The 25090-nt window shown below is 38.0% G+C and overlaps 1 protein-coding gene across 2 annotated transcripts in view; it reads right to left on the reverse strand.

The window, feature by feature from the left end:
* ltbp4 (latent transforming growth factor beta binding protein 4) overlaps positions 1-25090 on the reverse strand; it is a 100785-nt gene that overhangs the window by 14846 nt on the left and 60849 nt on the right. For both annotated transcript variants that reach the window (XM_079873329.1, XM_079873330.1), the window contains 19 exons: positions 22365-22529; positions 19552-19986; positions 19366-19470; positions 15854-15982; positions 15191-15316; positions 14927-15046; positions 14047-14166; positions 13630-13749; positions 13428-13547; positions 13227-13346; positions 13020-13139; positions 12063-12182; positions 10759-10878; positions 8936-9055; positions 8726-8845; positions 4597-4722; positions 4304-4429; positions 3061-3183; positions 1114-1245 (listed from right to left, as the gene is read on the reverse strand). In XM_079873329.1, the coding sequence (XP_079729455.1) occupies positions 1114-1245; positions 3061-3183; positions 4304-4429; positions 4597-4722; positions 8726-8845; positions 8936-9055; positions 10759-10878; positions 12063-12182; positions 13020-13139; positions 13227-13346; positions 13428-13547; positions 13630-13749; positions 14047-14166; positions 14927-15046; positions 15191-15316; positions 15854-15982; positions 19366-19470; positions 19552-19986; positions 22365-22529 (2667 nt within the window). The remainder of the gene's footprint in view (positions 1-1113; positions 1246-3060; positions 3184-4303; positions 4430-4596; positions 4723-8725; positions 8846-8935; positions 9056-10758; positions 10879-12062; positions 12183-13019; positions 13140-13226; positions 13347-13427; positions 13548-13629; positions 13750-14046; positions 14167-14926; positions 15047-15190; positions 15317-15853; positions 15983-19365; positions 19471-19551; positions 19987-22364; positions 22530-25090) is intronic.

Below are 25090 nucleotides of genomic sequence, written 5' to 3' on the forward strand. Positions count from 1 at the left end.
TTATGATGGATAGATGCACTTTTATGATGGATAGATGCACTTTTATGATGATAGATGCACTTTTATGATGATAGATGCACTTTTATCATGGATAGATGCACTTTTGTGATGGATAGATGCACTTTTATCATGGATATATGCACTTTTATGATGGATAGATGCACTTTTATGATGGATAGATGCAATTTTATGATGGATAGATGCACTTTTATGATGACAGATGCACTTTTATCATGGATAGATGCACTTTTGTGATGGATAGATGCACTTATGATGGATAGATGCACTTTTATCATGGATAGATGCACTTTTGTGATGGATAGATGCACTTTTATCATAGATGCACTTTTATGAATGATAGATGCACTTTTATCATGGACAGATGCACTTTTATGATGGATAGATGCACTTTTATGATGATAGATGCACTTTTATGATGGATAGATGCACTTTTGTGATGATAGATGCACTTTTATCATGGATAGATGCACTTTTGTGATGGATAGATGCACTTTTATGATGATAGATGCACTTTTATCATGGATAGATGCACTTTTGTGATGGATAGATGCACTTATGATGGATAGATGCACTTTTATCATGGATAGATGCACTTTTGTGATGGATAGATGCACTCTTATGATGGATAGATGCACTTTTATGATGGATAGATGCACTTTTATGATGATAGATGCACTTTTATCATGGATAGATGCACTTTTGTGATGGATAGATGCACTTTTGTGATGGATAGATGCACTTATGATGGATAGATGCACTTTTATCATGGATAGATGCACTTTTGTGATGGATAGATGCACTTATGATGGATAGATGCACTTTTATGATGGATATATGCTTTCTTATGATGGATAGATGCACTTGTATGATGGATAGATGCACTTTTATGGACTTCAAAACATAAACCACCATTCACTGCCATTATAAAGCTTGGAAGAGACAGGACATTTTTCAATACAACTCTGATTGTATTTGTCTGAAAGAAGAATGTCATATACACCTAGGATGGCTTAAGGGAGAGTAAATCATGGGCTAATTTTCATTTTTGGGTGAACTATCCCTTTAAGTGTGTGTGATCTTTGTCAGACTCACCCACACACTCTCCTGTGGCAGTGATGTGGTATCCGGGGTCGCAGGACGCCACACAGTGGAACGAGCCGATGGTGTTCTCGCAGCGCTGAGATCCACACACACCCCTCTCTGAGTCCATACACTCGTTCACATCTGCAGGAGGAAACGCTTCAGCTGAGATCTGCCCTACACACACACACACTCGTCCATGCGTGATGTCCTCGCTTGTGACAGAGTCAGGCCTTCGCCTTGTTTTGAGCTCTCCGTATGGGTGCTTTTCCTGTTAACCTCACATTTTATCCACAAATAAAGCTTTAAACGATCTAAAAACAATTAATAAATACAATAAATGCAAGAAGTGCTTCACGGGGTGTAACTTCAGTATCTCGTGCTCTTTGGGTGTAGGGATGGTTTCACTTATAAGAAAAAACAATCCAAGGCACTCGAGTAATTAGCTTTTAGAAAAATACAAAAAGCTTTTATTCTTTCATGGCTTAGATATGAAAAAGCCAACTAACAATGAACAGCTGTATTTTTATTAACTTACATTAACAACAATTAATAAATACTGTAACAAATGTATTGCTCATTGTTAGTTCATGTTAGTTAATGCATTAACTAATGTTAACTAATGAACCTTATTGTAAAGTGTCATCATAAACACTTTTCAATGTCTTTCTCTGTAATGAGTCTATGGACGCTTGTTTCCGCCACTGAATAAACAAATCTAAAAGGTAATTTGTGACTTTTTCCTAAGAATTGCAAGATATAAACTCGCAATAGCGAGTTATAAAGTCTAGTATTGTATATGACCATCTCAATAATTTAATTTAATCAAATAATTTTCTTTTTCTTTTTATATTTTACTGTCCCCAATACTGTTGTCATTGTTAAAAAAAAGAAAAAGTTTTATGCTAATTAAGAGCCAGGCCACATTAGTTTAACAACCAGAAATACAATTAATTTTACTTCATATTCTGAGAGCAGCTGAGCTAAAGGTCATTTTTTGTACATTCAATTAAAGAAGTAAAATTAAAATGTGTGTGTGTGTGAGCACATGTGTATGAGAGTGTGTGTCCGTGTGAGTGTGCGTGTGTGTGAATGTATGTGTGTATGAGCACATGTGTATGTGTGTGTGTGCGTGCGTGTGTGAGTGTGCGTGTGCGAGTGAGTGTGTGGGTGTAGCACATGTGTATGTGTGTGTGTTCGTTCGTGTGTGAGTGTGCGTGTGCGAGTGAGTGTGTGGGTGTAAAGGCCTCATTATACTTCTGCGTCGGACATACGCCAGAGCCTATACGCCGTAGGCAACGTGTTGGTTTTAATTTATACTTCTGCGTCGTTGTCCGCGTTGACGCGCACTTAGGGAGCATGTGAAACCCCGAGGGAGGGGTTCTGGCAGACCAATCACAGCGCTTGCGTCCACGTAGAATTGGCGCGTTGTTACATTTTTGGAGAGGTGCACGTCAGGGTACGCCGAAGGGTACGCGCGCTACACACAGCCTACGACGTAGCTACGGCGGCAGAAGTATAAATAGGCCTTAAGTGTAAGTGTGTATGAGCACATGTGTATGTGTGTGTGTGTGTGTGTGTGCCCTTGTTTATATTACATTAGAAATATAAAACCTCAGATCACCTACATTGTGGGGACCAGCCAGCGGTCCCCACTTTTCAAAAGGCTTATAAATCACACAGGATGAGTTGTTTTGAGAAAGTAAAAATGCAGAATGTTTCCTGTGATGGGCAGGTTTAGGGGCAGGGGCAGTGTGTGTGTGTGTGTGTGTGTGTGTGTGTGATGGGCAGGTTTAGGGGCAGGGGCAGTGTAAGGGGATAGAATGTACAGTTTGTACGGTATAAAAACCATTACGTCTATGGAGAGTCCCCACAAAGATAGTGAACCAGACGTGTGTGAGTTTGTGTGTGTGTGTGTGTGTGTGTGTGTGTGTGTGTGTGTGTGTGTGTGTGTTTTACCCAGGCAGGCGGTTCTCTCTGGGTTGGTGGTGAAGCCGGTCTGGCAGTGGCACAGGAACGATCCCTCAGTGTTGGCGCAGCGGCCGTCCTGGCAAACTCCCTCTTGACTGCACTCGTCCACATCTGGACACACACATACACACACATGCACACACACCAGCATGACATCATCGTCATCAGTAATGCTCAGGCTCAAAACATTTGTACCCCTGTCAGTGTGCTGAGATTCAGTGTGTAAAAAAGCTGTTTGTGAATGTAAAGCTCTGCAAAGATTCTGAACTGCCTGAAACGAGTCGTCAGTGACTCCAGTCTCTCTTCCCACTGAACCTGTGTAGGTTTGTAACTAATTTGCATAATGCCAGCCATATATGATCTTGATTGGCTGAGCCATGTCTCTTAGCTCCGCCCTCAAACACTGCAGTTTATCTGAGACTGGAAGAGTTTGGTTCGTGTTGTTCATGTCGAGAAGACGCTGTTTTCTGAGATTGATACGGTAAAACCCACGCCATCGTTACTGTTCGTATCACTGTGATCAAGAGCTGAGATTCAGATATGATAATGAGCGTTTGCTTTCTGACCAATCACAGCAGACTGGACCATCTGACCAATCAGAGCAGAGCAGCTCTCAGAGAGGCGGGGTTTAGAGAGACTGAATCCTTGATCGAACCGTTTCAGACACTGAGAGAAAACAGCTGATGCTGTGATGGATATTATGAGGAAATTAAAGGGTTTTTGACGTTGGATGCACATAAATCTGTTTGGGAAACAAAATTATGAACCTTTAAAATAACATAATACGCAATTAAAACTATACGCACTTACAATATACATTTCAATGATGCAATACATACAATAACTGATATATATAATCAGGTTGACTACAGGATTTGAGTCGAGTGCAGATGTTTTCCTCTATCACATGCTGCGTAATTATCCTGCATCTTGATTTTATCTAATAGAGCGTGTGGTGGACGTGTCGAAAGGAGAAATGTTTACTTCAGGCTTTTGAGTAATGCAGTTATGAGAATCAATTCATCCAAGAGTTAAGTAACTTTTCACACTTGAGAGATTTTCTTTTAAAACAACTCCCTAATGACAACTGAAGAATTCAGAAAAACAATCCAAATCCAAGGTCGGGAAGAAAAACATTCGTCACGCTATAGCTTTTATATTTCCCGACACGTTATATGTAAAATGGCAGCTTGATGTTGGTTATATATATATATGAGGACTGGTGTCATACCTTGGCAGGACGTCCCGTTAACGGCGCTCTTGTAGCCGCGCGCACAAACACACTTAAACGAGCCGTCTGTGTTCACACACTCTCCGCTCGGGAAGCAGAAATCTCCTTCCAGACACTCGTTAATGTCTGAGCCAGTGGATGACAGCGTGCCATAGTGGGAGAAATGAGTTAAAAACAAACTCATATTTGAGAAAAGCATATTCTAAGCAGCGAGAAAGAGCATGAAAGTGTGTGTTTTTTTCTTTGAACTGAATGAGAATTGAATGTAGTGTTTTCTTTGAATCGTGTCTGACCTCGACACTGGCGCCGTGGACCAGCTGTTCTGTACCCCGGCAAGCAGTCGCAGCGATACGACCCGTCCGTGTTCACACACACACTCTCCGGCCCACACACGCGAGGACTCGCACACTCATCAATGTCTGAAGGGGAAACAAACAGCTTGTGACAATGCAGAATCATAAAAGCTGTGCTTGTATTAATGTGCTTGAGTCTGCCACGCTAAGCATCATATCATCAAATCATACTTTATCTTCTTCCTTGCAGCCTCTTTTTTAATGTCAATCAAGCTTTTTGCAAGAATATAGTCATAATTTAGTTTTAATGACCATTTTAACCCATCTCTCTGACCCCCCTCCCCCCTCCCCCCACCCACCACCCCCAATGTCAATGTTGAAATGTCAATAAAATGAATAAATGGGTCAATGACGTGACGGGTCATTTTTTTGTCCTAAGGCCTTAATAATAATAAAAAAAACAAATATATAACATTCAAAGTATGTAAGGTAGTACAACTTGATCTCTTTTACTGAATCCAAAAGGTTTTAATTATATTTTACTACATATAAAGGTATTTTAAAGATTTTGAAGTGTCAAAAGGTAATTCGGTAAAACCGATATAGTAAATATTTAAATGGAATAATATTGTTTTTAATAACTTAATTTAATTTATAATTTTTTAATTTAATAATAAAAAAATAAATAAATCATAATATGTGTCAATAAAATGAATAAATATATATTTAAAAAATAAAGAAATCATGAAAGGTGTCAATAAAATCAATAAATATGTTTAAAAAATAAATAAATGATTAAATCTGTGAATAAAATGAATATTTAAATAAATCATGAAATGTGTCAATAAAATAAATGTTTAAAAAAAAATAATAAATCATGAAATGTCAATACAATAAATACATATACAGTATGTTTAAAAAAAAAAAAAATCATTAAATGCCAATAAAATAAATGTTTCAAATAAATCATGAAAGGTGTCAATAAAATGAATAAATGTTTAAAAAAATAAATAAATGATTAAATATGTGAATAAAATGAATATTTAAATAAATCATGAAATGTGTCAATAAAATAAATATATGTTTAAAAAATAAATAAATCATGAAATGTCAATAAAATGAATAAATATACAGTATGTTTAAAAATAAATAAATAAACAAATAATTAAATGCCAATAAAATAAATGTTTTAAATAAATCATGAAATGTGTCAATAAAATAAATAAATATGTTTAAAAAATAAATAAATCATGAAATGTGTCAATAAAATAAATAAATATGTTTAAAAAATAAATAAATCATGAAATGTTTCAATAAAAAAATACATATGTTTTAAAAAAAAAATCATGCAATGTCAGTAACCAGAAATAAATGTTTAAAAATCAATAAATGATGAAATCTGTCAATAAAATGAATCTCAAATCAAATGAAATTTGATAAATACTGTAAATGTCGGCATCACCTGTTGAATGCCTGTTGTATTTATTTATGAGGATATTTATCATGTTTTATTATTTATTTATTTATTGAAACATTTCATGTTTGAATTATTAATTAACGTTTTATTTATTGAAAAAAATATTTGTAAACTGTATTGACATTTCATGATTTATTTTTGATTAAATATTTTTTACTTAATTACTAATATTTAATTTTTCTATGCAAGTGTGCTCTAGTCTATATATATAATTTGTATATATAATATTATAAATATAGTTTTGAAGGTTTTAGAGGGTTTTGAGAGACAGATGTGTCGAATCAACCCTCCCTCGACCTGGCCACTTTTTATCTCTCTCTCCACATGATTCAAACACACAATCGAGGCGGATGTAGATAATTGTGCCAGAACACGTGGCTGAGATCTGAGTCCTGCCATCTGTAGGCCACATGCCTCCTCTCACACCGCAGAGAGAGATGAAGGAAGAGAGAGATAGACCATGAAGGAGGAATGAAGCTCTCACACACATGATGCCGTTATTTGCCAAAGCCAACTTTCTGCACATCATCCTTTACTTGTTAAACAACTTAAGAAACAAACTACAGCTAGTTCAAAACGCAGCAGCTCGAGTTCTTACCAGAACCAGGAAGTATGACCATATTAGCCCGGTTCTGTCAACACTGCACTGGCTCCCTATTAAACATCGCATCAATTTTAATATATTGCTGATTACTTACAAAGCACTAAATGGTTTAGCTCCGCAGTACTGGAGCGAGCTCTTAACACATTATAGTCCGTCACGTCTATTGCGATCTCAAAATTCCGGCCAGTTGATAATACCTAGAATATCAAAATCGACTGCTGGCGGTAGATCCTTCTCCTATTTAGCACTAGAACTCTGGAACAGTCTTCCTACCATTGTCCGGGAAGCAGACACACTCTGTCAGTTCAAATCTAGACTAAAAACACATCTCTTTAACCTACCATACACATAACACATTATAGACTTCTGTAATTCAATGTTAGGCTGCATAGATCAGGTCAGCAGGAACTGGGAACACTCCCCATAAATCCTGATGTACTCGTTACATCATAAGAAGAATGGTGTCTACGCTAATATTAGTCTCTCTGTTTATCCGGAGGTTTACCGCAGTCCGCCGGATCCAGGCCGTATCCAGATCTGATGAAGGACCTGCGCCTGAACATGACGACAACGCAGTGCTGAAGTGTCAGCTAGTCTCTCCCTGTACAGGCCTCCTTCCCTTTACCTCAGTACAGATAAAACGTTGTCGGGATAATTCCGGTTCGCGTGGCTATGCGGAAGCGATAAAAAAAAGTTGTATTATATTTTTCAAGGCTCGTACCTTGGATCCTATTTCATGGTTTGCGTTCTCGAGCCACCAGGCACTGTTTTGTGCATATGAGTAGCCGGATCGCATATGGGGCCCTATTTTAACGATCTGAAACACAAGTATCAAACGCAAAACGCAAATAACTTTGTGGACGGATCTCTGTTGCTATTATACCGGCGGGATAAACTCTTGCGCCCGATGCAAATCTAAAATGTGTTGGTCTGAAGTAGCGTCATTACTCATAGGTGTGGTTTGGGTGTAACGTGAAATAAACCAATCAGAGCGACATCTCACATTCCCTTTAAGAGCAGGCGCGCTTGTTCCATGGCGGATTGCTATTATAACGGCGGATTTGCCAGACGCACGCGAGGAGCGGTTCACAGCCGAGGAGACCGACGTTCTCGTCAGGCCCGTAAAACACAGAGAAGTGACATTGGGGATGGAGAAACACACCCAGATTAGCTTCGGTTAAACAGGCGTATGATAATTTGGGTAAATGTGTAAGCTAGATTTATGCCTATTTTTCACATCTTCATGGACACAACAATGATTTCCCTCGTGTGGTAATATTTTTCCTTGTAATAATGTAGCCTATGATTTGCAAAAATGAGAACTGCTGCTTCTGTGTGTAGATGAGATAAGCAAAGTGCATGCGCGTTGTGCACACGCTACATTATGGCCAAGCATGAGCCCTTAAAATAGCATATGAATAACATGCGCAACTCGCCACTGACTTTAGATGAGGTTTCTCCTGGTCAGTGGCGGAATTGTTTTCTGAAACTGCAAAATAGCACCAGGGAACGTTTGCGCTGGAACACGCCTCCTCTTTTCACTGAACCGCCCCCGGGAGCGCAAGTTCATTCCCTAGTTTACCAACGTGCGTCTGTGGAGGGAAAAGTCCGCTGTGCGCGGGTGCAAAATAGGAATGATACATGCGTCGCTGTACAAAGTCAATTGCGCTGGGTGCAAGATAGGGCCCCAAGGGTTTTTCTGCGGCCCCTAAGTTACCAATCATCTTTGCAACGGAAGTGAATCAATCAAAACTAAACTTTAGCTGGACAATAACTTTATTCTAGATCTGCTGTAAAGCCCAAACAATCTCTGTTACTATAATTTCCTATTATCACTGTAAAGCTGTTTTAAAACAATCTATATTTTTAAAAGCGCTGTATAAATGAAGCTGACTTGACTTGACTTGTGCGGTGAGAAGCAGCTGTTTGCACTCAGGGAACTGCAAGATGACTTGAAAGTATGCACAACAAGTATTAACGAAGATTAAACCCGACATGGCGAGTCAGATGTCGGAAACGCCTGTGGTTGGAGGTTAAGCTCGTCTAACCTGTGCAGCGTCCGTTCTGCATGCTGTGCCCGTCTCTGCAGGGAACACACTTATACGAGCCCGGAGAGTTCAGGCACTGCTGGCCGGGACACTGCAGTGCGTCCAAACACTCGTCAATGTCTAATAAAGGAAGACATGTAGAGCTTATGTAAATGCTACTGGATGAAGTGAAATAAAAGGATGAACTGACAGCCCTGTGTGTTCTCGTACCTGTGCAAGCGCTGTCCTGTAGCTGGAAGCCCACGGCACACACACATCTGAAGCTGCCGGGAGTGTTTCTACACTCGCCATTAGTGCAGCGCGTCGGGTTGAGACTACATTCATCTGTGTCTGAACACACACAAATGTATTAAAATAGGCATTCAAATCAGACTTATCTTAGTAACATTAGTAGCACTAACACATATTTAATTTTTGACAGGAATGAAAACGAGACTTTGAGGGATAGAAATACAGTACCGGAGTTTAACAACAATCTGATTGTCTTTCTGAGAAAACTTTCAGTGGAGAAAAACTCCCAAAAAATCCTTTTTGTTTTCCACTGTAATGACTGTACAGGCACGTTCACACCGAGGACACTAACTATAATGATATAGTTCTAAAAATCATCTTAAATATAAAAGAATTGCACCACAACTATAATGATAACGGCACAGAGAAAAGACATCATTGGAATCACTTTCAGGATGATTTTTTTCAGCTGATGAACGATAAAACACTTATTTTCATCCATGTTAAATTCAATATGCGGTCTAATCTGACGTCTAGTGGTGTGATCAAGTCAGAAAGAAGGTTTTATGCACATGAAAGAGTTGTGAGCGTGTCAATAAGAAAACATGAAGCATGCAATGAATGCAGCGTCTGTATTGATGGTGCATTTGTTGAAATTAATTAGATTATTATTATTATTAACAATAAAACTATCTAAGTTGCATGTACAAAAAAACGATAGTATTGTAAAATTCCAAGTCGTAAAAACGAATTTCCCAGGAGAACTTGAACGCACCATATTATAGTGTTTGTTAATATTTTGAATTAGATTGCATTTTATATTTTCGGTTTTCATTTAAATTTTAGTTAAAGTTTTTAGTTAAAATGTTGACAACTAGCTAAAATATTTGTATATATACATTTAATTTTATTTCAAGTAATGATTTTTTTTTTTTTATGGTTTTAGTTTTGAGTACCGATAATAACCCGATTAAAATCTTAACCATCATACAAGAAATGGTACAGAATACATACTGTATTTTAACAAACACATAAAATGTCCCTAATCAGTGACATACAGCATATGATTGAACTGAGATATTACAACTGTCTCTGTGACAGAACTAGACTCAGTTACAATACAAATAAAAAGTGTAAAGGGAGTCAGTCAGCCAGTTAGAACATTTTTGACATTTCTAGAACATTTCTAGAACATAGAACATTTAAACTTTATGACATTATCACACTGTAACATTCAAACATGCATACCGGTATTCTGTAAAGCTGCTTTAAAATAATCTATACTGTATTGTGAAAAGCACGATACAAATAAATGTGACTTGACTTTTGGAGAGAGGGCCCGTTTCCACCTCAGAATTCAATTCAATTCACATTTATGTCTATATCGCTTTTCACAATACACATCGTTTCAAAGCAGCTTTACATATACAAATCACAGCTATCTAAAAATGTATTTATTTAAACAATGTGATAATTTAAGGCAGAATCAATGAGCTCATTGATGTAATGGATACATGTTTGTTAACAAATGAATGATGATGACATAGAAAATTGTAGCATTGGAAATAAAACTTGTGACTCTATATCTCGCAATATAAGTCTGTTTGGTCATTTTGGTAGTGCAAAGCATTTTGGTCAGCTTGTGTTGTTTTTAAATGTGCTATAGAAATAAAAGTTGACTGATTGATAATTGTGTCTCATAATTGCATGGAGACTTAAAAAAAGAAACCACTTCCCCTTTATTTTTCACTTTTGTAAGCTAATTGTAAATGTTATATGTGGAGATCCACATGAAGTGATACCTTGGCAGTGTCCGTCAAGAAGCTCAAAGCCCGTCTGACAGGAGACACACTTGAAGGAACCGACCGAGTTCACACACTCTTTTCCTGGGCACTGAAGCTCATTTTCACACTCGTTCACATCTGGAACGAAGTAAGAAACACTCATTTTATGAATGGAACAACTTTGAGGATGAAATCTGTAATAATCCCTTGTGAAAAAAACAAGTGTGCTTAATTGTACCGAATGTGCACTTGTAGTGTACTTCAACATAGTAGTATTAAAAGTATATATATATATATATATATATATATAAAAACTGTACTTGCAGATAATATAATTTTAATTAAATAAAAGGCCACTTAAGTGCACTTAAAGAGATACACTTTCATGACTTTTTTTTGAACACACTTAAGTACATTTAAGTAACACTTAAGTACACTTTTAAAAAGTGCAATTAGTAATATCAAATTAAAAGTTTTACTTTAAAGTACATTTTAAATCATTAAAATTGATGAATTTTACTAAACTCTTGTCATGCTTTAAAGAAATTACCGACTTATGTTGATGTGTTGACTCACATACTAAAGCACATGTGAAGTACTTTTTTAACTGTAATGTGTTATTCAATATTACATGAGGTTAATATATTTTAAATGTACTAAATTGTGACTTCATCACTGCAAATGTGTAATTACAAATGTATTTAAATACATGACACACTAGTTTCAATAGAAATTACATTAAAGTATATTTGAGTTTATCATAAACGCTTGTCAGTACATTCAGCAGTAACTTTAACTATATGACAATAGAGGTGTCACAGATCACCATCCTCTGCACTTCATTCCCAATCACACACACCTGCACCTCATCATCACCCTCATCACTGTCACTATTTAAGCACACACACTTCACCAAAGCTCGAGGTCCGGTCTTATTAATGTCAAGTGGACATATCTCCCTGTCTCCATTCCTCCGTGTCCCCCTTTTAGATCATCCTTTGGACTGTAATTCACCTCATCACTGCCCCATTATTATCAATAAAACTCACTGTCCACCTTCCTCTCCAGTGTCTGCATTACGTAACAAGAAGTAATTATTCAATTATATCTAGTACTGAAAGTCCTACTTCAGTGGGAATTATAATCTATTTTCACACACTTGACATGCAATTAAGTGTCGGAAAATATTACATTCAATTCATACTTATTTCCATCATAGGTGCTCTTTTTAAAAGTATGCTAAAGTGCACTTCTTCTTCACATGTTGAGCTTGAGAAGGTTTATTCCAGTAAAACAGTTTAGTTCTGTCATGAAGCTCAGACCTTTGCAGATGTTTCCCTCCAGTCTGAATCCAGGCCGACACAAACAGCTGTAACTCCCCATGTTATTCTCACAGCGGCCGTTAACACACAGCTCAGGAGTCTGGCGGCACTCGTCGATATCTGGCACAAATAAACAACTTGGTCATTATACAGTGAGCTTCATGCTTTCTCTGCTGGAAACTCAGGGCTAGAACAAAGGACACTAAACTAGACAGGTGAAACTAAACAGAGCGGGGAAACAGGAACGAACGGAAACAAGGCAGAATGTTACAATAAGAGTCAATAGAACAGAATATAAACCTGAAGATTACTGATCTTATGTCTTCAGAACATATAGATTAAGTATGCTGGTCTTTATAAAAGTCTTTTGGTAACACTTTAGTTTAGGGTCCAATTCTCACTATTAACTAGTTGCTTATTATCATGCATATTACTAGGATATTGACTGTTTATTAATACTTATAAAGCACATATTAATGCCTTTTTCTCCATGATCACATTCTACATCCTCAATCCTACCCAATATGTAAACTAACTCACTAACTATTAATAATCAGTAACCAGGCAAAATCTTTAATAGTGAGAATTGGACCCTACACTAATGTGTGACCGATCTTTTTACTTTGTGTTAATGTTTTTGTCTTTAGGAAAATAATATTTTTTGATTAAAATTAAATCAAGGTTTGAACCAAACCATAAATTTAATTTGAGAAAAACTAATTGCACTGTAAAAGTAACTTTAAAAAGTAAGTGTTTGCGCTGCATTACAATTTTAAGTTGTGAAAACTTACATATTTGAGTTATCTCAAGTTAAATCCAGGAAAGTTATTCTAACGCAAAATTTAAAATTGTCATAGCTAATTGCAACAGTATTTTTTTAAGTTGAACCTAAGTATTGTTAGGTTACAATTATAATGCAATTATACAATTATATAACGGTCCATTCGTGGTCGTTACCTGAGCATGATCCATTTTTAAGACTAAATCCAGGCCTGCAGGAAACACACCAATACGATCCCTGAGAGTTCACACACTCCTGTCCAGGACACTGGAATGGATCTTCACACTCATTCACATCTGCGTCCACATGCACACACACATATGACTTACAGGATTTATTTCAAGCCCAGTTTTTCACGATTGGTTTTGTATGAAGAATCATACCTGTGCAGGTGCCGCCCTGCAGTCTGAAGCCAGTTCTGCACACACACCTGAAGCTGCCAAGTGTGTTTTCACACACTCCGTTCGAGCAAGGAGAAGACGTCTGACGGCATTCGTCGATATCTGGACACATAACAGCATCCCACTTTCAGGGTCTGTACATATTTCACACGTTATGACTTGCAGGTTGAAACGAGTCGTTACCTGAGCATGCTCCATTTTTAAAGCTAAATCCAGGTCTGCACGACACACACCTATATGCTCCCTGAGAGTTCACACACTCCTGTCCAGGACACTGCAATGGGTCCTCACACTCATTCACATCTGCAACGTACACATCAATCCATGCACACATGAACACAATAATATACATGTATATTATTTAAACTTAAAAGCATTTTCTTACCCACACAGGTGTTGGCCTGCAGTCTGTATCCGTCTCGACACGCGCATCTGTAGCTGCCCGGTGTGTTTTCACAGCGGCCGTCGGGACATGGGGACGGGGTGCGGCGACATTCATTAATATCTGAATAAAAGAAAGAATTACGAGAACTGAACAGAACGGGGAGCATATAAACACAAGGGAGCTAAACAAAGAACAGGTGAACATAATCATTAACTAATGAGTAGCTGATGAACTAACAAGGGTAAGGAGAGCGCTAACCTAAACGCATGAACAAACTAAACACAACACAGACAATTATTTCCATGATAAGTACTTAATGTAAAAGTATGCTAAAGTTAGCTTATTTTTCCCCAGGGTAACACAAGATTAGTCTGCAAAAGGAATAATACATAGTGATATTTCTGTGTCGTGTGTTACCTGAGCATTGTCCATTGAGCAGATCAAAGCCAGGCTTACAGGAAACACACCTATATGAGCCCTGAGAGTTCACACACTCCTGACCCGAACACCGGAGCGGGTCAACACACTCATCTATGTCTGAGGATAATAAAACACCACATCAAGTATATTTGAGTTCTTTTTTGGAGACTCATTCCTATTATGCAATACATTTTAATATCCCTATCCTGTATACACCAGGATGAGTAGTTTTGTCTACTACACACACACACACACACTCTCAAACACGCGAGATGCTCGTAAAAGTGACTTCAACAGCATTTAATTTGAGAAAACTATCGCCATATCAAAAATGCACACTGAAACTCTTCACGACAATGCATCAAAATAAAAGTTCGGTTTAACTTGAAATTATGACAGAAAAATATTACTCTTGTACAGTAGCATAGTAATATTAATACAAATTATTAAAACTAATTTATTTAAGGAATAGTCACAAAATTGTTCTGTTGTGCAGCACTTTGCTAAAAAAAAATTAAAGAAACTTTGACATTTTATTTTGATTACATTTTTACCACCTTTTTTGATAATAAATTTGTATTAAAACATAAAAAAATGCAACATTTCATAGGGCCCTGTTATTGCAAACATTTAAACAATGTAGTTGAAGTTTTTTTAATTCAATTGATTAGACATGATTCATGATTATTAAAATTGAATTCAACCATTACATTTGGGAGTGGGAAAAAATAAGATGGATTTCATATGGTCTTTTTAATAAACCATTGATAAATTACAAACTGTAGCAAAGCATATGCTTAATCACTGTTATAGTTATGTGTTCTCTGGCCCCCAAAAGGTTTGAGAACCCCATTATGAGTAAAATGATTTGAATTACCAATGCAGCTGTTCTCCTGAAGCTTGTATCCAGCTCTGCACACACACCTGAAGCTGCCCAGTGTGTTTTCACAGCGGCCGTTAATACAGGGATTGGGAACCTGACGGCACTCATCAAAATCTGTGGAATCCATCAATGATTTAACTGATCTCATAAATTATTAAATGCACAATATTCTAAAAACATTCTATAAAGCACCATTGACATGAACGGTAAATTAAAGATAGAGGACGTGGTCAGCCGAAAGAATGAAACGTCTCTAACCGACACACATGGTCTGCTGGGAGTTGGTCTGGTATCCCGATGGACAAACACAACGGAAGCTGCCCGCCGTATTCTCACACTGTCCCACAGAGCACGGCCTGGGCGTCAACAGACACTCGTTTCTGTCTGGAGAGAGAGAGAGAGAGAGAGAGAGAGAGAGAGAGAGAGAGAGAGAGAGAGAGAGAGAGAGAGAGAGAGAGAGAGAGAGATGAGATGCTTCGATCATCGCTTGGTTATTATGGTACTGATAATATTGCTGGCTCCTGTATGATACATTACTCGTGCTTTTCCTTAATTGTAAGAGGCTTTCAGTGTGTTACAATAATGTAATGCACATGTACACAGAAATTCACACAGTTAAATCATATGCAGATGGAGACAGAGATGACAAATATATGAGCTGGCTGGCCTCTAGGCAATGTCACTATGACCTTTAAAAGCCTTGGAAGACACCAATGAGAAAAAGAGGAATCCTTCTATAATGCCAAATATTTGTGAGTCATTGAAAATTATCTAAAATAATGGCAGTGGAAGGAACATTTAATCTCAATGTGATTTAAACCCCATTTTTGAAGGTACATATCGTACATATTTATCTTCTTTAGAGTGTAAGTGTTGCTTATTTCTTATTCTTTAGTCATGCATTAACTCCCAGGTTCATACCTTGGCAGTGGCCTTGCTGAGGATTGAGTATATATCCAGTGTTACACACACACGTGTGTCTGCCGCCTGGCAGGTCAATACAGCGTCCCGACCCACACACCTGAGGTCGCGATTCACACACTCGGGCATCTGGGGGAAACACACACTGATTCAATATCAGGTCAGTTTGTGGTTATCTAATCAGGGGTGCGTATTTAAAAGCTTCGATAGCAAACTATGGTTGCAAGTTCTGTCGTTATCAGCAGTTCAACGAGTCTGTGTTTCCCGAAACCATCGTTCTAATGAACATTCGCAAACAGCATCGTAAAGTTGTGTGTTTGGAACGACAAATCTCGACTTGTGGTTAGAAGAAGAGTCTCTAGTTTCCATGACATGTGGACTTAATAAATCCTTATCTTGAGCCAAATAAGCAAACTGACATTCAGTACAACCTGTATATTTTATGTAGAATACATACAAACGTCATTTAAGTCTTTTAGTTTGTCAAGAGATTTAAAGCACCGTTTCTGAAGAGTGCGCATGTGTGAACGAGCTCTAGTGTAAGAACGAGCCTATGACTGAATCTGGAGATAAAGCAAAATAACTGAGAAAAATGAGAAATAGTCCTCAGATGTCATGGCTGTAATTTATAGCGAAAAGTCTAGTATTAATTCGATCTCAAACGAATCATTAAAAGAAGTTATTACTCCACTAAGTTCGTGACGTCATTAACCAACGTGGTTGAATGACAACTTTGCGACAGTACGGTTTCGGGAAACAGTCGAGACTAGCTAGTTGATTTCTTCATTGATGCGTCGGCGTTGTACGGAAAACAACTCCACATTAGCCCAAGTCAATCTCAGAGGTATGCCGTGATCATAACTTGATGGACATTTATTCATTCCTCTCCAAACCAACATCATCGAACAATCAAACTGGATGCAAATGATGAGAAAATTACAGTGCGGAATTCAGCTCTGCATTTTTCAAGGTTGAGATGAATTTGGCGTCACTTCAACTCTGGAAATCAAAGATGTCGGTCATTTATATGAGCAGGCCAATGAATTTTTTTCTGTGCACTTCTGAGAAAAACCAACACCCAACAGCTATATTAGTGGCTTTACAAAAAAGAACAGATTAAGAACAGCAGTGCCCAAAAATCCATGTAGTTGAGGACATAAACAGACCATTACCTTTTTAACTTTAACAGTTTTAACAGCTGTACAAACAACATATGCAATAGTACCTGTCCCAAATCCCGCTCTCAGACTACACTTACTGTTAGGTCATAAAGCACTACAAGGAGGAACTTGTGAGTACACTTCTGAATCATAAAATGACGACTGGGACATCCAAAAGTCTCATGGGCCTTGTCTCAAATGGCGCACATCATGTGCACTTGTGGTCCTGTGCGCACCTGTTAAGTCCACAAGACTGTAGGGTGTCCTTCCCATTTTATGTTTCAGAAGGATGTTCGCGGGCGATATATGCACACTTTTGCCAAGCCCACAATGATTCGAGCTCCGCAACAGACTTCTACCCGACAGTCAAAGTGCCAAGAAAGTGTGGACTCAGAGGAGGTTTCGTGAAGGATTAGGGTTCCTTTTGGGACAGGGCCATGGACTTCATGAAAGGCCACATCCAGAGCACTTTTTGGGACAAGGTCTTCAAGTCACAAGCCTAAGCCTAAGAAGTGTGCTTAATTGCATTGAATGTGCACTTGTAGTGTACTTCAAATCTTAAAAGTATATTTAAAAAATAACTGTACCCGCAGATAATAGATTAATGAAATAAATAATGCCACTTAAGTGCACTTAAAGAGTGATGATTTTTAATACACTTAAGTACATTTTTAAAGAAATGCACCTTGTAATAATGTCAAAAAATTGCAAAATACTTTTTAAATCATTATTTTAATAATATTTTGTGTTGACTAACATACTAAACAAAGCAATAAAGCATACTTGATTATAATTTTAACTGTAATGTGTAATTCGATATTACGTTTAAAGTTAATATATTTTAAATGCAATAAATTGCAACTTCCTCATTGGAAATGTGTAATAACACATTTATTTAAAGTCCCCCTGTAGTCAATAATTTTATCCCGGAAAACTCATCTTTGATCACCAAAATTACTTATTTAAACGTTTTTTTCCTTGAAAATAAATTTCGTCATGCCTTTGAATAGCTTGAATGTAACTTTAAACCCTTTCCTCATTTCCTCATTTAGTATATGTGGTTCTATGAATATGATAATTAGCCCCGCCCCCACTCACTCACACCAGCTCAGAGATTCACTCGTTGACAATCACACGTTGATCTGATTGGTTACAAGAATCACTGCAGTTTTACAGAGAAAATACTCAGCAATGGTGTTGACTTATGAATTTACACATGGTTTGTCTTAAAGCATATTAAAAACACCACATAGACATATAAACAACATTAAAAACTGGATTTTCACCACAGAGGGACTTTAAAGTTTGTTAGTACATTCAGCAGTACACTTTAACCATAATTATGAAATTAAAGTGCCCCATTATGCTATTTTTAAAGTTTCCTAATGTTGTTGTGGAGTCTCCTACAACAGGTTTACATGCATTAAAGGCATGCATAATGCATAATTTTCTCATAAAATACATTTGCATATCACCACATTTTCACTGATTCTCAAACAACTCGTCAGATGAATCAATCTCTCTAAATCCCTCCTTTCCGCGAGCTACTCTGCTCTGATTGGCCAGACAGCTCAGTCTGCTGTGATTGGTCTACCGTGTACAGTGTCGAAAACAAAAACGCCCATTGCCATAACAACGTCAGCTCTGCGTGTCCTGAGGCTTCCTACACCGTAAACTAAACACAGAAACGAACAATGACGTTGATTTTACCATATCAATCCAAGCGCGAGTCCGATGATGAAACATCAAACAAGAACTAATCATTCAACTCGAACCTCCATCGCAAGGACGACTCGAGCAGGACTCAGTTTGAGGGACATTATGAGATGTTGCAACTGTAATTCCTCACCATCAGCATTAACAAGTGCATGTCCATCAACAAACAGATTATTTTACTTGTACATTTTACATTTTAAATGTTTCATCTAACGTCACAACGAAACGGCTCATGACTCGTTTGAAAAACTAATCATTTCAGTGACTCAGAGTCGACTCTTACATTTGAAAGACAATAACTTTATATACAGTGCACTTTCAGATTTAAAACTTTGCTGTATGTTTACATTCACTCAGAGCTATGTTACACACTACATGAAAGGTCATTTTCAAAAATCCATAATAGGCACTTTAAATAAATAGATGTGCTTAAGTCTTACTTAAGTGGGTAAAAATTGCATTTAATATAAATGTATTGCATTTAATACAATTTTCATTTAATAACATGCAATTAAGTGTTTGAAAACATTACACTAAAGTATATTCTTTTAAAGTATATTATTTCCGTATTAAGTGCTCTTTTATAAAAGTATGCTGAAGTGCACTTCTCTTCCTGAAGCCTCAGCGATGGCTTACCTTGTCGAGTCGGCAGTGGCCGGGATGTAGTCGGCACAGGAGGCCTAACTGGAGAAACTGGCTGTCTGTTAACCGAGGGCCGGCTGGTTTGCGTACGGACAACAGCTGTAAACAATTTGATTGAATTAAACACACCTCCACAACTGTGCGTTAATAAATAACTTTATAAGAAACGCTGTCACTCACACGTGTTCACTCTGGCCGGCTGGTTGACTGAGGCGGCGTTCCCAGGACGAACACTGGAAGGCTGAGGTCTGGCGTTTGTGGTTTGAGAGCCACCAGTTGACAGGTTTGGATTCGGTTGAGTTATAGTGATAAACGAACCGGTCTGTGGACCAGCGTTAGGTTTCTGTGGTCTCGTAGACTGAGAGATGGAAGGTTGTTGGACTCTGATGGTTTGCGTGTTGGTCGATTGTTGGATTCTGGTTGACAGTGAGCTTGTTGAGTGCGTCCTGGAGATTTCAGGTTGGGATACTACGACCTGTGTGGATGTACGAGCATTTTCAGAGACCAAGGGCGGCCCGCCAGTGTCAAGCACCTCGGCTAGTCTTTGGTTAAACTTGACTGCCGAAGCCGAATAATGGTAACCCGGTCCAGCAGGACAGATCTCTTTGAAGGCAGCTGTGAACACAAGGTTATGTGCTGAAAACCTGTAAAAATCTAATGCAGTTACATGTTTTTGTTTCTTACAGGATTAGTTCACTTCAGAATTAAAATGTCCTGATAATTTACTCTCCCCCATGTCATCCAAGATGTTCATGTCTTTCTTTCTTCAGTCGAAAAGAAATGAAGGTTTTTGAGGAAAACATTCCAGGATTTTTCTCCATTTAGTGACTTCAATGATTATCAACGGATTGAAGGTCCAAAATGTGAGTTTCAGTGCAGCTTCAGAGTCTCGACACGATCCAGCCGAGGAATAAGAGTCTTATCTAGACCAGCCATTCCCAAACTGTAGTCCGCGGACCACTAGTGGTCCGTGAGGGTACTGCAGGTGGTCCGTGGAAAGGCAAAATAAAATATAAAGTAATATTTTTTTTTACCTTCATTTTACCAGGAAATTCCCATAAAAAAAAAAAAAAAGTAAAAAGAATATGTAGCCCTATATTGATATAACATTTTAATTAAATTTGTCAAGTTATTGTGTGATTACTAAAATAGCCTAGTGGTGTTCGGCCGTGACATTCAAGTTCAGTGCCGTTAGAACCACAACATTGGTTCGGTGGATAGCAACAGGTTCTCTGAAGATAAAAGGGCAGAGGCAAATATTATCTCATTATCACATCACACGCATAGCCTTTAATGGTGCGTTCACACCGGACGAAATTTCGCTTCAAACTTTTGTTTTGACGCGGGAATTGATAGCCTACAAAGTGGTCAAGCGTATCACTAGACGCGGCAGGCGCGAATTTGACATATGATCCCTTTTTGAATTTGACGCGCTATTCGCGTCCGGTGTGAACGCACAGTTAGGCATAGGCAGTTTATATGAAACGAAATGTTTATAAATGGAATGAATAAGGCCTGTTATTATTTTAATTTCCAGTTAGTTTCTTGATCTCGCGTTTCTGAAATGTTTTGCAGATGTGCTGTTAAGTGGACAAACTCACTTTTTGAGGACTTGTAAAACTGAAGATTAATAATCCCCTAAAATGGCCAAAGGTTTTGAAATGTTGACTATATTCCAGTGTTATTATTACTGTATAGATTTCATACTCCATTGCTATGGAAATAAGCCTGTTGTTCAAATGAACCTGATTATGCCCTCGGGCGCTTGAGTAAATAAATAAATTAAATATGTGGCAGCCGTTGTGTGCAGTAAACTTTCTTTTAACAAGCCTGTTGTACTGATGTGATGACCAATGATAGTTTTAGTGCTAATAAGCCTATTTAGAGGTGCAGATTAATTCAGGTAGGACTCTGTGTAGACATATTTTATTATGTGTATTATGAGGTGGTCCGCGAAAATTCTTGATTACAAATAGTGGTCCACACACACAAAAAGTTTGAAAAGCCCTGATCTAGACAAACCATCGGCCATTAAAAAATAAATAAAAATAAACCACAAATGCTTATCTTGCACTAGCTGTGATGCGCCACACATTACGTAATCACGTTGAAAGGTCACAGTTGACCAAGCCAACATGCAAAGACTAAATCAAACGCCCTTTACAATACCATTATTTTATTATTATAATAAAAGGTAAAACACCGATGTTGGACGATTTTGAAGTTGGAGGAGAAAATGAGATGGAGTTTTTCACCCTACTCTACATTTACCGCCCATGTCAGGTTACGCCTGACCTTTCCAACATGATTACGTAATGCGTGAAGTCGTGGACGTGCAAGACGAGCATTTGTGGTTAAAAAGTTTTTTTAGAAAATGAGTGATGGTTTGGCTAGATAAGACTCTTATTCCTCGGCTGGATCGTGTCGAGACTTTGAAGCTGCACTGAAACTCACATTTGGACCTTCAACCCGTTGATAATCACTGAAATCCATCATATGGAGAAAAATCCTGGAATGTTTTCCTCAAAATCAAAAGCTTTTTGACTGAAGAAAGAAAGACATGAATATCTTGGATGACGTGGGGGAGAGTAAATTATCAGGAAATTTAAATTCTGAAGTGAACTAATCCATTCCATCGAGCCAGGAACAGGAAGGGTCAACCGGGACAACGCTAGAACCACAACTTGTGGTATTTAAACGAAGACAGACAAATTACACTGTAAATTTCATCTCCTTTGATATTCCTCCAGTCATTTTCAGAGAAATATTGCTGGTGGTGTGGGTGGGACGGGGTCCTTGAGGAACATTTGGACTCTTTGTGTTAAAACCAAATCATGTTGTTTCAATATTCTGTACTAACACATAATGTTCTCAGTGCTGTCCTCCATCCTTCTTCCTACTCTTTGCCCAAACTTATGCATTAAAGATGTTCATTCTAATGTAGTTGTTTGAAAAGACAAGTGCATTCATTGAATGCCTGGAAAGTCTCTTACCTGAGCCGAAGAAAGGGCATAACTGACACTTCTTCCCCCAGGCCTTTCCCACTCGACTGCAGCAGCAGATCTGTTTGGTGATGTTCCTCAGGATGGGAAGAGAACAGGAGCCCTGGTTCAGGATCCGGAAACACTGGTCCTTCTCCTCCGAGATCACCTTCTGCGCTATGAGGGGAAAAACAGAGCAGAATATAATTACGTAGGGACACAGGTAGGGATAGGAATCTAAACATGCAACAGATCGTACATGCAGATATTAATGCATTCATTTATAATCATAAATGCTTCTTGAAGTGATTTAAGTGGTCTTTTAAAGGGTTAGTTCGCCCAACAATTAACATTCTGTCATTAATTACTCACCCTCATGTCGTTCCAAACCTGTATGACATTGTTTGCCTCTGTGGAGCACAAAAGCAGGAGTTTAGAGGAATGTTCACGCTGCTCTTTTCCATACAATGAAAGCATAAAGATATAAAAAAATCTGTCTATATATGACTCACACTATACATCTGAAGCCATACCGGTGTGAAAAAGAAGTTCACTTGAGCACATTTTTAAAAAGAGTAATTATTAGTTTCTCTTGCATTATTATTAATTAAGAGTGCTTTTTTGGCCCACTTAAGTAGAACTTCAATACATCTTTATACGTGACTTCATAATTACTTCCTAATTAAATAAGTGTACTTTACTGCATTTTTATTGTTACACCTTAAAAAGCACTTAAAATGAAAACTTTTAATGTGACATTATTACTAACTGTACTTTTTAAAAGTGTACTTAAGTGTGTTAAAGGGTATCTGTCGCCAAAATGCAACCTAGGCTCTTTTTGTTAATCTACCCGAGGCAAACTTTCGTGTAAAAGCATAATTAGGATTGAAACGCCACTTTTAAGTTTGACCGTATTTTCGTTTTCGGTCAAATTGCCTTTTGAATGGGAGTGCTTGGGGCACGACTATGATAGCATCAAAAATCGCTATTTTTAAAACACTAAAAAGGCTCGACACAACATGAAACTGTGCTGGAAGTATCACCAGGGGCTCTACACATGAACTCCAGCATTGAGAACATTGTTTGTGTACACAGAGTTTACTAAAAAGAAAGATTTTGAACAACTCACTGTCTCTTTGTCCGCCGGCATTATGACAGTCAAAAATAGTCGATCTTCGAATGCGAATGAACTGACTCTGAATTTTAGTATTGCTTCTTATATGAGCATCCTTTTTCAAATACAATGTCAATATTGATTTTCACTAACGACAAAACAACAAATTATCCGTGAATTTATATGGAACTAAGTTTTAGCAGCTTTCCATCTTTACTTTCCTCCCTGTTACGTTGCATTCGGAGATCGACTATTTTTGACTGTCATAATGCCGGTGGACACAGATACAGTGAGTTGTTCAAAACCTTTCTTTTTAGTAAACTCTGTGTACACAAACACTGTTCTCAATGCTGGAGTTCATGTGTAGAGCCCCTGGTGAGACTTCCAGCACAGTTTCATGTTGTGTCGAGCCTTTTTAGTGTTTTAAAAATAGCGATTTTTGATGCTATCATAGTCGTGCCCCAAGCACTCCCATTCAAAAGGCAATTTGACCGAAAACTAAAATACAGTCAAACTTAAAAGTGGCGTTTCCATCCTATTTATGCTTTTAAACGAAAGTTTGCCTCAGGTAGATTCACAAAAAGACCCTAGGTTGCATTTTGGCGACAGTTATCCTTTAAGAAACAGTCACAAAAGTGTTATATAGTGTGAGTAACATTTTAGAATTTAAGACATAATTCACTGAAATCTTGCTTCTAAACCCCCCCCAAAAAAAACCAAAAAACAATGGCAACATTTTTATTGTAAAATGTTTTTTTGCCTGCTCATCACAGAAAGTTATTGTATGGCTTAGAATGCACAACTTAAACTGTTAATCACTGTTTACTTTCATTGAATGGGAAAAGAGCAGCTCGGACGTTCTGCAAAACATCTCCTTTTGTGTTCCACAGAAGAAAGGAAGGTCGTACGGGGTTGGAATGATGTGAGCAAATGATTCTTTTGGGAACTATTCCTTCAAGTTGGTTGGGTTTGTCATGGACGTCATACTTACGCAAATAGCTTAACACAACAGCCCCAAGGAAATAAATATTTCTGCTACTCATTCTACATTGACATCATTCTTTACACTTTTGGCGCTTTGATTGGTTCAGCAGCACAAACAAAGTTTAAAGTAGAGCCAGGCATACAATAATCAGCCACAGAGCCACTGGAAATGACACACAGATCAGCTTGAGCAAATCACTGCACAATGTAGTACATATAACGTACACAGCAGGCATTGGTACACTTACCTGACTGACAAACATGCTCAGAATCTCAAGAAGGCTTGACAAGATTCAGACAAGAAGAAAACTTGATTAAAATAGAGTCACAGAATATCCCAGATGCAAAAACTCAGGCAGAAAGAGGCAGCTCCCAGTCGATGGGAAAACACCAGAAAACACGGAGCGATCAGTCAGGATAGGCCTCGATTTAAGGATGCATATGCATGGAGCCGACAGGCATCTCTCAAGCAGTGCCAAGTAATCCTGCTGGAATAGACAGAACCATAGCCACACACAGCCAAAGCCTTCACTCATGTGCATTCACTTTGTAGTGTGGATTTGAAACTCATGATGTGTTAGTATTGGCCTGTGTATGACTGAGGGCTGTAGCTGTGTGTGGCATGGCTGTCCTCCTCTCG

This window comes from Squalius cephalus, assembly GCF_949319135.1.
Source record: "Squalius cephalus genome assembly, chromosome: 6".
Lineage (NCBI taxonomy): Eukaryota > Metazoa > Chordata > Actinopteri > Cypriniformes > Leuciscidae > Squalius > Squalius cephalus.